The sequence below is a fragment of the Aaosphaeria arxii genome (genome assembly GCF_010015735.1).
Source record: "Aaosphaeria arxii CBS 175.79 unplaced genomic scaffold BU24scaffold_8, whole genome shotgun sequence".
NCBI lineage: Eukaryota > Fungi > Ascomycota > Dothideomycetes > Pleosporales > Aaosphaeria > Aaosphaeria arxii.
In genome coordinates this window covers 1,181,212-1,195,297 of record NW_022983481.1, presented here as the reverse complement: position 1 = coordinate 1,195,297, position 14,086 = coordinate 1,181,212, and the positions used below count along the sequence as shown (strand labels likewise).

General features: G+C 50.9%; 2 protein-coding genes across 2 annotated transcripts; one reads left to right on the top strand and one right to left on the bottom strand.

Moving 5' to 3' along the window:
- Positions 1 to 4,309: 4,309 nt before the first annotated feature.
- On the top strand, positions 4,310 to 8,039 carry BU24DRAFT_412742 (uncharacterized protein; the record flags this gene model as incomplete). Its single annotated transcript, XM_033526126.1, has 5 exons — positions 4,310 to 5,283; positions 5,331 to 6,779; positions 6,831 to 6,974; positions 7,025 to 7,771; positions 7,820 to 8,039. 5 exons carry the CDS (start codon positions 4,310 to 4,312, stop codon positions 8,037 to 8,039), a joined length of 3,534 nt encoding a protein of 1,177 aa, XP_033380567.1.
- A 4,150-nt stretch (positions 8,040 to 12,189) lies between these two features.
- Positions 12,190 to 13,000, bottom strand: BU24DRAFT_272642 (uncharacterized protein). Its single transcript, XM_033522606.1, has one exon. It carries the CDS (start codon positions 12,850 to 12,852, stop codon positions 12,295 to 12,297), a length of 558 nt encoding a protein of 185 aa, XP_033380566.1. The 5' UTR covers positions 12,853 to 13,000; the 3' UTR covers positions 12,190 to 12,294.
- Between the last annotated feature and the right edge of the window lie 1,086 nt (positions 13,001 to 14,086).

Here is a 14,086-nt window from a genome sequence, read left to right as displayed (position 1 = left end):
TTTTTTCTCGCACATAATTGCAGAGAAGAGCCTGAACTGCCGGGGCACACTAGCGAGTGGGCAAGTCGAAGTGGTGCGGTGCGGTGCGGTGCTTCACGCGACGGACGGGCGGTGGGGCACAATTGCTCACCGTCAGTGAATCCGTAACAGTCCAGTATCATTGTCTAATTGCGGTGTATTCTATTCTTCACCGCTTGCTTGGTTAGGCCTGCGGATCGCCCTGGACGCTCAATCCCGTCGACTTCACGGTATTATTGTTTCTCTGACATGGCCATTCTAATCGTTACGGACCGTCTAATGCTATGCTGGCCTATAGCCTCACGAGAGAGTCCAGAGCATCAATGGAATTCATTAGTACGGGGTGTTATGTATCTGTCATACTCCGTGATATGATCACCAATATGTTTAACAGTCAACTTAATCACCGGTCAAAGATTCACTACGGGACACTCCGTGCTGGATGTCACGACGAAGACACTACTAACTATAGTCAACTAATAATGGGGCAGTTCGAGGTTTCATGCACTGGAAATCCCTAACCGCGCCAAGCTGCACACCTCCTCGCATGATTGGCATATGGAATTGCGATTGGTGGTGCGACCTGATCTGCCCTAGTTCGCCATGTACTGTTCCTGTGGTGCTGAAATTATCCGATGCGGGCCAGTAACAATTGCAGAGGAAGGAGTTTAGTACTCCGTTCTGAGCAACTGTTAGTTTTCGCGAGCGTAACGCGGAGAACCGCGCAAAATGATAAGCCTGTCAAACGCTGGCTGGCTACACAGGCACATGACGGATGGAGGGGAGGGGCGTACATCTAGTTCACCGTACATTGGTGATGGAATCAGCACAGTGCGTGTAAGCAGTGCTGATTGGGCATGTGTGTGAGCAAGATGCGGAGAGTCGTGGCATAGACGGAAAGGGTTGTGCATTTGTTGACCTGCGTCTGCGAATGGCTACCAGGTGGCAGGCCATCTTACGGGCCAGGTATAGCCCTGGACAGTGGTGGTCACGTTACAGTACAACGTTTGCCCATGTAGATTGACCCGGTCAGACTGGACTGGGTCTGGGATTGAGTTGCAAACGCAATACGCGACAGTACAGATTACAGATCACGAATGACGAATTGCGGTGGTCCATGATGAGAGTCAGTTAGGAAAGATCAGTAGTTGTTTGTACGGAGTGTATTCCGTACAACGCAACTACTATGGATCAGATGGCAGGGCCATGTAAGAGGTGCTTGGTATGGCATGCATCTTTCCGAATCATGGGCGCGGCTCGTCTAGAATCACCACGGTGGCAATGGTGAAGATAAAGACGACGGCCATGGCTGGTATCGACACAAGGTGTATCATTCATTGATACATGCATGCTATTAGAGGGTTGGCTGTTCCATGGCACCACTTCGGGATATCGCAGCCAGCAACCTGCATATACGGAGAAACTGCAGCGAATGTAGGTGAGGTCTGAGATGGCCAAGTATACCTTTAGTTACATACATACGACGTCGTGTACGGAGTAGAACCATAGAGAAAGAAGAGATGGACATGGACTGGCAGGTGAGTAGGGGTTGATATGGAATGGTACGGAAAACATGGCAAGTGATTACTAGGGTTGTCTAAATGATACGAGCCAGATGGTGTGAAGAATCACACAGATAGGCATGTAATTACAGTACGAGAATTTATTACTTCGTACTTGACTAATTGGGTGGAAGAGGAGAGACAAGAGAATAGAGAGGAAGTTGGCGAATTGAGAAATGAAATTGGAAGAAGGATGATGGAAGAAGAAGCCCAGGGGAGAAGAAGGGAGCACGGCTCAGTATCAGATCAAAGGCATGAATCGAGAAACCCACCAGCCGCCTCGCGCGTTTTCCGGTGCTTCGGTTTTGGGTCTTGAGGCGATTTTTCTCATGAGTCCACTGTCCACCGACCATCCACTAATCAATTAATTCACCGTCCCGTGTTATTATTACCATGGGTTTTGCCTCACTTTTCACTTACACACAGCCGTTTACTAACCACTACCACCATCACCAGCAGTATCGCTGGCATCCCCATCGGTTCCAATTACCATCCATCCGAATGATACGATACGCATATGCACGCAACCAACAACCACGTTTCGTGAATCGTGGACGCCGCCCTGTTTACCTTAGTCATGTCTACCCATCTCGTCTCATCCCATGACACCAAAGCTTCACTTTTTCCGCTGCAAGCAAGTAATTGTAATTTACTCTGACTCTAGCTTTGTTTTCTTACTATACATGCTATCCTGTGTGGTGTGTATTGTATGTATACAGATATTTACTTCCTACTTGTATGTAGTTCGTTTTCCGCATGTAATTAGTTACATACATACCTACCTACTTGTAGGTAGCACAAAGTATCGAGTTCTGCGACTAGTAGTAGCACTTGTGTCTGTTATTGTTGTCAATACCTGAAGTTACGGAGTAGGTTGTAGTTATACACAGTGGTTGAAGTCACTCGTAGTGTCGTACTAGGTAATCATCCGCCCGCTACTTTCATCCACACCCGTCGTGTTCATCCGCCAAATGAGTTTTAGTATGTATGAGCGCCGCCTCCGTCTGTTACTTTTTTCACCATCTTTTTTCCAATACAGTACGGAGTGCAATCACACTGACACAGTAACCAACCATACAGCAGCACACCCCATTACAAACACATATTCATATCCATATCCATACTTATACTCACGCTCACAGAGTCAGACTCGCACTCATCCACGCAGTACTCCGTCCCTACCTAGGTAGGGTACCTGTTAGAGAGAGATACCACACTAGAGCATCCCTGTCTTTCTTCTGTCCTCTCGTCCTCTGTCCCTTGCCCTTCCCCCCCTCCTCTCGCTCTACTCTTCCCCCTCCTTTCTCTCTTCTGTCTGCCTCTGATCTATCGTCGCCCTTCTTCGCTCTTATTACTGTTTCATTATTGCTGCTGCAGGTGTTGTTGTTCATCCCATCCTTCCTTCTTCCTACCTAGTTTACCCATTCCCCACTATCCTGCTTTCATCCTCCTCCTCCTCCTCACCTCCTCCGCTTCATCACCATCATCATCACCATCGTCAATTCTCCACCATCACCACCATCCCCACCCTTCGTGACTATCCTCTCTTTATTCGTATCGGGCAAAGCCCAAGCTCCCTCCCTCTTCCTGTCTCTCTCTCTCGTTATTTCGTTCTCAACCCGCTCGAGCCCCATCTTCACGCTCGGCTACAGCGACTCTTGCTCCATACCACCACCACCCCTACCCATCTACTACAAGTACACGAATAATTCGGCCATCACGGACTTATTATCGTCACGCCTGGCTATTATTGTGCCCTGGCCCATCTTAGCTATACTGCTCCCGCGCCTTGTTGTTGGTCGGATAGCAAGCCCTCTCTACTCGTACAATACTCCACCATCCGCTACTACCACCACCACCGCGACTACCTAACCTAACCACCTCCACCACCACCATCACCAACCCCTGGCCCTCTTCGCTAGGACCGTGCCCTTTCTTCTCTTCCAAACGCCACCGCCGCTCCTCCAGGACAAACGTCGACGCATAGACTCACAGTCGCAGGCGATCTCGCCGTCCTGTCCAGTCTCGTCAGTTCCTGGTCAGTCCTGGTCCGTCCTGGTTCTCTTTTCTGCTTCCAGTAGTGGTCTCCGGCTCCATGGTAAGGCCGCACTCAGCACTGGGTCCTATTCACGCCGCTTGACTACTGCCGCCAGCGCCAGCATCCCACGGCGACACTCTCTGCCCTACCGTCCCATACCCGTCTGGCCGTAAGTCAGTCAGTCCTCGTCTTCATCCTCGTCTCCGTTTACCTCTCTATTCCATCTGCCGCCGATTGTCTTTCCTCCTCCTACTCGCAAGTTGCTACCCTACCCTACCTTCCTTCTTGCGACGCTTGTCAAACTCTTCACCACTCCCTCGCTCAGTGATGTCGCGGATTGGCCCGCACTGCTCCTCCGCCCACCTCCACTGACGTGCTGCTCAATTGCTCTCTCTGTCATTCTTGTCAGTGTCAGTGCCAGTGTCAGTGTCCTCGCTGGTGCTCATCATTGTGCCGAGCCCAACCCGCCTAGGTTTCCTGTCCTGTCAGGTCCAGTCTGATCCTGTCCGATCCTGTCTGTCCTGTCACCCAATTCCTCCGAGTTTTCTGTGCTTGGACGTCCGTCACGGGCTTTCCTCTCTGTACCTGCACTTGCAAGCTCCCCGTAGCAATATAGCCCAAGTGGATTGTCGCCGCATGGCCTAAGCGGTGTCGGGCCCTTCTCCTCTCTCTCTCTCTCTCTGATATAAGGATGGAGGTCGATTCGGACGCGCCCTCCCACAAACGTCTCCGTTTGGACTCGGTCACCCCAACCACAACTACGTATAACGGCCTTCCCTTCCCTCCTCACACGCAGCCTCACTCTCAACCTAACCCTCCGCTTCGACATCATTCCGTCACGGCCTCTCCGACCACTCGCCAGTACCCTGCCCATAGCTTGCCGCCGCCGCCACCGCCGCCGCCTGCTCCATCACAATCCTATCCTCCACCGCATTCGCAAGGTCCTCCACCAGCACATCATCAACAACAGCAACAACAACACCATCAACAACACCATCAACAGCAACACCCTCCTCCTCCTCCTCCAGGACCTTCCCCAGGATCCTACCAGCCTCCCGCACCCTCGCCGTCCCTCCCTCCCACCGATCTGCGCTCCTATCAGGATCCCAGGACTATACCATCGCCGGGCCAGCGCACCCATGGCGCTCCTCCGGTGACACATCCTAACAGAACCCCAACAGTTGCCCAGGATTCTATCAACGACTACTCCTCGCGTCCAGGTGTCACCCCTCGCTCTTCTGCGCCCGATATCCCAAGCTCGCGCCCAGCGAGCGTTGAAACGAAACCACCGGTAATGGATCATGGCAATCACCAAGCACAATGGTCGACACCAGACCACCGCCCCAGCGTAACCTATAGCAATGGTTACCCAGCCCCCGCAGTCGTGAGCCCTCCACACCCACATGATCAGCAATTTCATACCCCACCTCTTCCTCAAGCCCAGCACTATGGCCAGCCAGTACAGGCCTATACGCCGGGTCCCTACATGCCAGGCCCTTCTGGGCAGTATGCTGGACAAGGTCAGATCAGGCGCAAGCAGGTTCGAGCTACACAAGCTTGCAACCACTGTCGTTCGCGTAAACAGAAGTGTGACGAGGCAAGGCCGTGCCAGTTTTGCCGGGAGAACAACTTCGACTGCCAGTATAAGGATGTCCCACCACCAAAGTAGGTTGTTTGACACCTTGATAATGTTCCTTATTAACAAAATACAGGCAGGACAGGAGTATGATGCAGCTTCAAGATAGTGTGAGCAGCATCTCGTCGACACTCGAGAAGTTCATTGAGAGATTCGGCGCCTTTGAACGAGCAGTAGAGACTCGACTTCAAGGACAAACATTCAAGCAAGACGACCAGATGTCGATGTTATCTCATCCTTCCCCAGAACAAAGCTACGGAATGCGGGCATCCTTCAGCCATCCAGGTGGTACGAGAATGCCAACGCCAGTGCAGGGACGAGGGCAGCTGCACAGAGTTAATAGCATGAAGACCGAGTCTCCAGTCGTGGCTAATTCCAACATGTCTCCTATAGCTGCACATGCGTCGACCCCCATTAAACAGGAAGCTATGCTTGCTGCTCCGCAGCCCCCGGCCACTCCAGCGGACAGCGTGAGAACCGACCAAACGAGCACCGCACAAGACAACAAGGAAAAGACGGGTTTGCAGGGGGATCACACCACTCCAGCCCACCAGCTGCTCTACGACTGGACCTCGATGAAGGAGTTTTGTGATGGAGTTGAAACTATCACAAAGCTCAAAAACGCGGGCTACAAGGTCTATGACTATCCAATGCAATTGGAACGATCGCGTGGTCTCGTCCGTGTCTGGGGTGTAGGCGAGGGTCTTGATCAGAATGACGGGGCCCAGGGTCCAGGAAGCCCCGACAGTCACGAGTCTGGAGACTCACCCTCTCCAGCATCTGGCGGCGAGGGCCTTTGGGGCCCAGTTGAGCCGTCAAGTCCCAGCACAATGAGCGCTGATTCCGACAAATCGGACGACAGACTTCCCGGTGGTTTGGATGCTGATGGCCGTTTGAAGCTTGACTCCGAGACGTTGAACAGGCTTCTCAACTCCTATCACACACATATCCATACTCTCCATCCATTTCTGAATCCGAGCAAATTGAGGAGAATGGTCAAGGAATTTGGGAACATGTATAGCCCTGACGCAAAGCCTGGCAATGCACACTCCCCTAATTCCGCAGCGCACGCAGGATTGAAGAGGAAGCGATCAGGAAGTACTTTCCTTGATCCTCATTCGGCGAACAGAGAAAGGTCGCCCGATATGATCGAAAAGTCTTTGAGGAATGCCATTGTTCTCCTCATCCTTGCCTTGGGCAAGGTCTCGGAATACCAGGGCCCATTGCCCGCGCCTATTCCCGATAAAGACCCTATCACTAACGTGTATGGCGTTAAAGATTCGCCTAACAACAGTTTCAGCAATTGCGGAACGGATTCGCGCAAGAGAAATATTGACATTCTTCCGGGCATGGCCTATTTCAGCTATGCGACTGATATCCTTGGCAACCAACAGGGGGGCAATACTGTAGCGCATGCACAGGCCATGGTTCTCGCTGCTCTGTACCTGGCCCAGTACGCACGAGTTCTCGAAAGTTGGAGTTGGATCAACAACGCCTGCAGAGTCTGTTTGGTGCTGATTAAAGCGTAAGAGTGTCTATTCCTCGCCACCAAGTTCATACACTTACCATGGAACAGCGACATGTCAAAGATCAACCGTTCGAACGTTATAGGCCCGATGAACCAGGCGAACATGCCACAACAGCCGCAGCTGCCACAACAAGAGCTCTTCCGACTGAACTTGGTAAAATGCATCTACTGGACATGCTTGCAGCTCGAAACGTAGGAGCCCCATCCCAAGATCTGCCATTCGTATACTAATACCGAAACAGCGATATTCTAGCGGAGATGAGCAATCTTCCTCCTACTGATGTTTCCAAGTACCAGGAAGACGTCTCATACCCGTCGGGCGTCTTCGAGAAACTCCCAGAAGACATGCCATACAACGAAGGAACTCATCATGAGAAGACAATGTGGATATATTCCAGCCAGATTCACTTGCGCGTTATCCTGAACGAAGCGCATAATACTCTATACGGCAACGGCGGCCGGAACAGGCCCAGCTTGGATGCAAATAACCTGAAAGAAGTAGCCGTCAAGGCAACCGTGCACGCGGAGATTCTGAGGAGCTGGAGATTGCTGCTTCCCCCAGATCTAATCTGGGATGACGAGGACCCCCCATCAGAGGACTTGAATATTGCACGACTACGCGCAAAGTTCTACGGAGGTCTTTATATGATTTTGAGGCCGTTCTTGGACATGGCTGTTCACGAGATGGAGCTGCCACCAGGCCCACCGAGATCTTCTTCAGTATGGTCATCACAGACCAACTCGCCAGCGATGGCCAACGACTCAGTAGCAACGCCTACGACCCAACATTCGAACAGGGCCAGTTTCGTGGATTTGACTCCCGAACAGAGCGAAATCTTGAAAGTAGCAGGAGAGTGCGTTCAAAGCGCAATGCGCAGCACAATTGCGTTCGACCGTGTTGGCGCGGATCCAAACACGCCTTACAACGAATACTATGATACGCCAAAACGTCGTCTCATTCTTACGAACATCTTTGGTACATTACATGCGTAAGTTACTCAGACAACGGCTACTAGACGGTTCTAACCCACGTGCAGTCAGTTCGGAAACATGATAGTACTCGCAGCAGTGTATAAGAACGAAAAGCTTCGACAGCATTTGCCAGCCAACACGCAGTTCACAAAGCGCACGCTGAGTCTACTGTTCAGGCGGACCATACTCATGCTCAAAGAAGTTAAACCCAATTCACCAGTGCTCAGCGTCGACGCCGATATCCTGGAAAACGTGCAGCGCATTTTACGACTCGATTGTTGTTAGAATACCACGACGGCTGCTCTAGGCATTGAGATCGAGAGCAACATCAACCCCTCGCTTCCATGCAATTTTACTTCCAATTTGAGCGTATACCATCCCTGCGGCGACGTTCGACGCCTCCCGACCAGCAATCTCTTTCATTTTGCATCGTCTCAGGCGTTTCTTTGTTTGGTTTTCATCTGTGCACAGATTGGGCGGCTAGCGCTGAAGTATTTGGCAGATTTGCGCAACATTTCTGACTGCCATATTTTCTCATTCTCATAATCAGTTACAAACACTTGGGTGGTTATATCTACTCCTTCTAGCACAAGTTGGATATCTTATTCCCACAGTCGGTTCAAGGTGGAGGGTCACATTTCTTTCCTGTTCAGCGGCATTGGAACAAACAAATAGCATTTGGATAAGCACCACTGGGTCAATCCATATTGACGCCAGACTGGGCTCTGGGAGGCATCTGCTTTTTTACACGACTCCGCTCGCGCGACGTGTTCTGTGGATTTCACATATATGTTTTCGGGTCCTTTGGTTTTTCATTACCCAAACTTCTTGCAACATGTTAGCGAGCTATCTAGCGACAACGAGACTGCGCGAACATATTGGTAGACGAAAGTTGCAATACGTGTACGAATGAAGGAATAAGAACCACTTTTTCGACCTTCTCTCCATCCTCTTGACAACCACCAATTCTCAACCATCATTTGGTTTTCTTCATATGACATCAGACAACGACGTCTACCTCGTACGAGTACGAGTATGACCATGGCAGGAAAGGCAGATCTCATCCAACTTTCCTTCAAGGCCAGCCGCGGCCGCTGGCTCGCCTTTCGCCCGCTATGGGACGATCACAAAGAGTCCAGTCTGAATAAACTTTGGCGCCGGCGTAACAGCCAGCCCTACTGCGCACACCCATATCCGATTTTCCATGCGACCATACCCTACCTACTCGTATACTAATGCCATGCTGCAAGGTATGTTGATACCCAACTCGGTTTACTTTACACTGCCTTGACCTGCCCTGCATATGCCGGCGAGACGGCAATTCTCTACACAGGAAAGGTTCCTAGCTAGGAGGGGTGGACTCAGCGGAGTGCTTGAGTGCGTGCTCAGTGCTCAGTGCTCACACCGCTTGCCGATCCCATCCGTCCAGCCGAGCCGAGCACGCGTTTCACATCCTCTTTCACGTCCCGTCCCGTGCTGGCAAAGCGCACTGAGTGCCGGAGTACTTCTCCGTCGACAAATAGCACACGGTTGCGGTATCTAACGAATCAGCGCGCACGCACTCGACTCGTCCATCGTCCGACGGTTTCCGCACCTGTCCGTGTCGGAGGACAACGAAATGGCCCCGAATATAATGAGACGACAAACAATTAATTACCGTTACACTGACAGACGAACAGAGGTCACTCGTAACTTAAAAAATACAATGCACACCCTACCCTGCACAACGACTTTTTACGAACGTCAGTTGTTGTCGCCTACGCTTTCTGAACAAAGCATTATTGAATATTATGATCATCGTTAATACCAATCCCAATCCCCGAAACCCCCAACCAACCTCCAATTATCCATCGATCACCACCGACAGAACGCACGACCATGCACGCGGACGTCCGACACAAACACGTCCATATCCTACACGCCTCATCTCATCCAATCCCACCCCGTTACATCTCATGAAATCTCACAGATGCAGCATACCGTAACGTAACATGCAACAGATCCCCCACCATCTACCTCCAGCAAAGATCTCCTGAACCAGCCTCATACCTCGTACGCGTACAATTGCACATGGCATCGCCCCGGAAGCCAGAATCCGAGCAAATGGCGCCCAATGCACGCGCTCTACTCCTACTACCTACCTTGCCTGGCCTGGCCTGTGTAGTTATTTATTATTCCTCTGAAGTTCCCTTCCGGATATGTGTATGATCTTCAAGTTGTCGTCTGGAGAACAAGCATGGATGTAGCAGGCGATCTGTGTGTTCAGCTCCGAGCGAATCACGACGTCTCGAACTGCAACACCGAGAGGCAGCGATGCATGCGGAATGTATTCCGCCATCTCGATGGAAAATATACTCTCCGAGAGTATATCGAAACTTTGATGAAATTATCGGATCGCCAGAGACAGGCCAGGTGATGGTTCCTAGGACGGAGGGATATTCGAGGACGAGTGTGATCGATTTGCATTTTCGTCGGGGGGTTTAGCGTCTGTATGCGGTTTATTGCTTCTTACTTAGTTAGTCATTTTTGGAGGGTTGTTGTTGATGTTTGCTTCACTTTTTCACTTTCCACATGTCTTTCTTGCGGACGATAGCAAGGGTGGTACATGGATAGGACGAGGTAGGTCCCCGCGGACGACGTGATGAATCTCCAAAGAATCTCGATGGCACGTATTGTAGATGCATGCATGCAACTCTGAGGCTTGAGCCCAGACGGGTTTTCCATCGATCATATCATGGATCTACACAGTAACGTACGGTACGGCACAGTTGCTCCCGCCCGGCATTTCCGTCCAGAATCCTCCAGACTCCACCAGAAGGACGCCAGACCACGTTTTTTTTCTTTCCTTCCGAGACGGTCGAGACATCGAGATTCCACGGCATATGATGCTCGTGAAGAGGGTGGGGGGATCTAGAACTCGTATGGCAGAGGGAAAAGTGAGGCGTTATTACTTAGTGGTTGGAAGGGTAATTGCTTCCAGGCCGGGGGGAGATGTCTTGAAAGTAACCGTATTATCATCATTACTGATGATGAGGCGTGCATTGTAACTAGGGATTGCCGGGCTGGATTACGAAGACAGATACAGAGGAAGGGATTCATGCTTGGGTGCTCAGTGGTATCAAGATTACCTTTTCAAGTATCACTCGACCAAGAAGCTACACTGATGATAACAGTTGCATGGCAAATCGAGATCCATACCGCCAACGACGCAGGTAAACAACGGGATTTACGATACAACGGGACCTCACCAAAACAATCAATTGATGCACAGGTAGATACTCCGCACATACCTACTCCACACATAGGTAAGATACTCCGCTACGACGTTACTCTCTCGCGCGACCTCCACCCAATCCTTCCCTGCAACGCAGCCATTCCCACACAACCCCAACACCAAACGTTTGGGATGAAGGATTCAGAGCGTGCGTTCGTTAGGTGACCAGTTCCAGTCCCCACGGAACGCCGTCCGTTACCTAGGTAAGGTTGAGGGCGGCCCGTGTGCTGCGCAACAGCAACATCGTTCGTTCGTTCTGTTGGCACGCCTCGCCCGTGGCTGGCCTGGTTGGTTGGACGGATCACATTCGTCACATCACCCACCGTGCAACAGGTACTTATCGGACGTGCTTTTTCGAGTCGTTCGAGAGAAACGTTACGGTATGGTATGGTATGGTAGATTATGGTGTGCTGTTAAGCATGTTGTTATCTACCTACCTACCTACCTACCTACTCCGTACCTAGGTCGTAGGTAGGTTACTTGTGGGCAGGTTCAATGCGAAAACAACGCCCACGGCCACATGGTGAACCCCCCACTCCCTCCCCTCCCCACCCCCCGGCGAACGAGGGACCATGCGCATTTGCATGTGCGGCGGCGTGCGTGCGTGCCCTGCGAATATCGCGTTTACGGTAGGTAGTTGTAGTTGAGCAGGTTGTTTGGACATTTAGGTACGAGCGGTAGGTAAAGTAGGTACATATGTCGGTTGTACGCTGCCGACATAAGGGCAACCGTTCGTATGTACCTACGCACGCATGCAGGTAGACGGACGTACGCGTGCGGCGTGCGTGCGTGCACAGAACACGGTAAAGTTACCAGGTAGTTCGGTATACTTTTACTTTACGCACGCACGGTGTCTGGTGAGTTCGCAATGTCGTATCTGTGACGTGTATTATTGCGAGCGTGTCGAGAGTTGAGAGTCATGATTGAATCGATCGATTGCATTGAAGTTGCAACTGTTGTACGGAGTACATGACTTGTGAGCTTGGGGTTTGACGACGTCAGGAAGATTGGTTGGCTTGGACGTAGACGTAGGGTTGAGTACAGTTTCGGTGGCATTTGTCGCGAACGCTTTGGTACCTACTGGACGGAGTATGTACGAGTACATACAATTACACAGTAAGTAACAAGTTACACACAGTACTCCGTACATAGGAGGTAGGTACTGAAGTTGCTTGAGCGTTCCGTACATAGGAGGTAGGTACTGAAGTTGCTTGAGCGTTCGTTCGGTTTAGTGCATGCATTGCCTTTCGGATCTAATGCTTCGATCTACGGTGCAGCAGCAGTGCAGCTTCTCCTACGACGGTGACTATGACTATGTCTGTAATAGTAGGTGGTAGTTGACCTCATAGTTATCATATTTGCATTTGTTAACTCGAGGGTTCCCCATGATACAGTTCCAACAATTCCATGATATGATGATACCATGTCTTCGAGATAGGCAGTGCAAGCCTTCCTCCGAGTCAGAATTACCCACGCGAGGAGGCAAAGATGGACAATCCCACGACACCGACAGCCAACCATTCGTCTTTGAATGTGACGTGCAATGATATCCAATGAAGTTGACCTTGATGAGAAACCCTGATGATGATGATGGACGATGAGGTCGTCACATGGGAAAATATCCACAAAACGTGAGCACAATAATACTTCCCACGCACGTATTGTCACAGACTCACAAGTATACCTACATACACAGTAAGCACGGTCCGAATCCAAATTATCCGCAATGTCACGACGCAGACCCAGGTCTCTCACCTGGGTATAAATTACCATGTGCCAATTATGCTGCCCCGGCCAAGCTCCAGCCCCGTCCAAGCCCCCCATGTTGATGTGGAAGTTAGGTGTGTGAGTTGAAGTGTGATAAGTAAACAAACTTTGGATCCCACCCACAGCGCTGGAACCTGGAGCGAGCTTGACCTCAGCCCCCCGACCTCTTCGATGGGTATTGCTTTCGCCTTCCCATGCAACGCTTTGGGTCCAATTACTTGATTGAATTCTCCGAGACAAACGCGAAACGCGCCTCAGTCTTGCACTTTTTGCCTTTTGCCTTGAGTTCTTGTGCCGGGATCCTCTCCGCACTTTGCGGTGGCGCTGCAGGGTCTTGTCGATGGTAATACCGGTATGGCATTTCTCCGCCTTTTGAACTTGGGCTTATGTGCCAAGTGGTCTATACCTGGATGCTCGCAAATGGAACGAATGGCATGTCCCGTTTCTCTTCCTTCCACTAATTTCTCTGAAAGTCTGAAAGAGGGACTATTCTTTCTTTCGGAAGCTCGGATTCGGCATATCAGAGAACAAAGACCTCTCGGGCTCCTCTCCACGGTAGTCGCCGTTTAATGTAGCAACATTCGGGTCGCGTGCGTTCCCCATTGCACCATTTCTTCGTCCATCACCTGCATAAATCGTACCATTTTACCCTTCAATTGCCGTTGACTAAAGTAGCCCATATTGGTGTTTTGCAGATCCTTTGCCAAAGTTAGCAAAAAAGAAAAAACTGGCAACTGCCATTGTCTCCGAATTTACGTACATATTCACACAGTACGTACGCAGGTGCCCAACTCTAGATGATATGCCTGGATTGATCATTCCGGCCTGCTTCGGCTTCCATGCGCTCTCATTCGTCAAACACTGCGAGGAGAGAGCCGAAAAAGGAAAAAAAGAGAACTTCTTGACCGATCAGATAATTGCGACAGACGCTAACAAAAAAGCATCGTGCGAATTTCCTACTGTGTCTTTGCTGTGGTTTAGCTCAGGACCGGTGGGATGGTTTTCGTTGAAACGGTTGGCTGACATGGCTTGCTATCTGCGGGCGGGCACACCCGATCGGTCGCTCATCTGGCCGCCTGGCCCACTCGCCATCCACGGTTCACCTTCCCTCGCTCCCTTTCCCATTCCCATGGCACTAAAGATGATTAATTCAACGACGACACTTCATTCAAGTTGCTGGACGGCCCGAATACCTTTCCCCATCGGGGTTGCGAGAAGGACCGAAACGTGGACTACAGGCGAACGCGTCTGTAATGGTGGAATGTCACTGCAATTTCAATACTTCATTGGT